The 1,861-nt window shown below is 43.3% G+C and overlaps 1 protein-coding gene across 1 annotated transcript; it reads right to left on the bottom strand.

The window, feature by feature from the left end:
- Window positions 1-423: 423 nt before the first annotated feature.
- Window positions 424-1,401, bottom strand: LOC127136593 (uncharacterized). Its single transcript, XM_051063133.1, has one exon. It carries the CDS (start codon window positions 1,399-1,401, stop codon window positions 424-426), a length of 978 nt encoding a protein of 325 aa, XP_050919090.1.
- Window positions 1,402-1,861: the final 460 nt, after the last annotated feature.

Raw genomic sequence — 1,861 nt, 5'->3', positions numbered from 1 at the left:
TTAGATCCATTATCAATAATGATCTTGTTGGGGACCCCATAACGACAAATGATTTCTTTCTTGAGGAATCGAGTCACCACTTGTCTGGTAACGTTGGCGTATGAGGCTGCTTCTACCCATTTTATGAAATAGTCAATGGCTACAAGGATGAAGCGGTGTCCATTCGAGGCAGTTGGCTCTATGCGTCCGATCACGTCAATGCCTCACATGGCGAAAGTCCAAGGTGATGTTAGGACATTGAGAGGTGTTGGCGATACATGAATCTTATCGGCGTAGATCTGGCACTTGTGGCAGGTTTGGACGTGGAGATGACGGTCAATCTCCATAGTCATCCAATAGTAGCCGACCCTTAAGATTTTCTTTACCAGAATGCTCCCCACTGGCATGCGTCCCAAAGGATCCTTCATGAATATCCATTATAATCTAGTTTGCTTCTTGCTTGTTCACACATCTAAGCAAAATCGAATCATAATTTATCTTGTATAATACCCCTCCACTTAAGAAGAATTTGGATGACAGTTTCCAAAGATACTTCTTGTCGGTGATGGACCTGTCTGCAGGGTACTCTTGGTTCTCTAAGAATTTCATGATGTCATAGAACCAAGGATGACCGTCAGCTTCGTCTTCTGCTGCCAGACAGTAAGCAGGTTCGTCCAAGTAGTTTAGGTGAAAGGATGACGCTCCGTTCTTCCATTTAACTTTAGACATGGACGCCAAAGTTGCCAAGGCGTCAGCTAGCTGATTCTCTTCTCGAGGGATGTGGTGGAATGTAATTTCATCAAAGTATGGGACTAGTTTCAAGACATGCTCTTTGTAAGGAGTGCGTTTATGATCTCTTGTATCCCAAACTCCTTTGACCTGGCTGATTACCAAGGCTAAATCTCCATAGACTTCCAAGATTTTAATCCTAAGATCGATAACAGCTTCAATACCAAAGATACAAGCCTGGTATTCGGCCATATTGTTTGTACACTCAAAACATAATCTGGCAGTGAAGGGGAGGTGGAAATTTGTTGGAGAAGTGATTACTGCCCCAACGCCATTTCCCTGAGCATTAGAAGCTCCATCAAAAACCAAGGTCCAACGGGATCCAGGCTCGAATCCTTCCTCGGGATAGGGGATGTTGCAATCCCTAATCAACATGATATCCTCATCGGGGAATTGAAAACGCATAGACTGGTAGTCCTCCAAGGGATGTTGAGCAAGATAATCAGACAATACACTCCACTTGATGTCCTTTTGAGTGACATGTTGGATATCGTACTTGGTTAAAGCCATTTGCCATTGAGCTACTCTACCGGTTAGAGCCGGCTTCTCAAAGATGTATTTGACAGAATCCATCTTAGAGATCAACAATGTCGTATGAGTGAGCATGTACTGTCTTAAATGTTTGGCAGCCATGCTAGTGCGCAACAAGTCTTTTCAAGCATCGAATACCTACTCTCGCAATCAGTGAACTTCTTGCTCAAGTAGTATATTGCATGCTCTTTTCTACCAGTCTCTTCATGTTGGCCGAGGACACATCCCATAGATCCTTCGAGAATGGTGAGATACATGATTACTGGTCTGCCAGGTACAGGAGGCATCAACATAGGAGGTTCTTGTAAATAATCCTTTATTTTCTCAAATGCGTCTTGGTAATCATCATTCCAAATGATGGCTTGATCCTTTCGAAGAAGTTTGAAGATTGGATCACAAGTGGCAGTGAGGTGAGATATGAACCTAGAAATGTAGTTCAATCTACCCAGGAACCCTTAGACTTCCTTCTCGGTTTTGGGTGCAGGCATAGCTTGTATGGCCTTTACTTTCTCGGGATCTACTTTAATGCCATGTTGGCTGTAACAGCCCAATTTTTAGGAAT

The sequence above is a fragment of the Lathyrus oleraceus genome, chromosome 4 (assembly GCF_024323335.1).
Source record: "Lathyrus oleraceus cultivar Zhongwan6 chromosome 4, CAAS_Psat_ZW6_1.0, whole genome shotgun sequence".
NCBI lineage: Eukaryota > Viridiplantae > Streptophyta > Magnoliopsida > Fabales > Fabaceae > Lathyrus > Lathyrus oleraceus.
This window is presented reverse-complemented; position numbering and strand designations above follow the sequence as displayed.

Bases quoted from the DNA above. Each gene is read 5' to 3' on its own strand.
- LOC127136593 (XM_051063133.1), bottom strand. From the start codon at position 1,401: ATGGCTGCCAAACATTTAAGACAGTACATGCTCACTCATACGACATTG.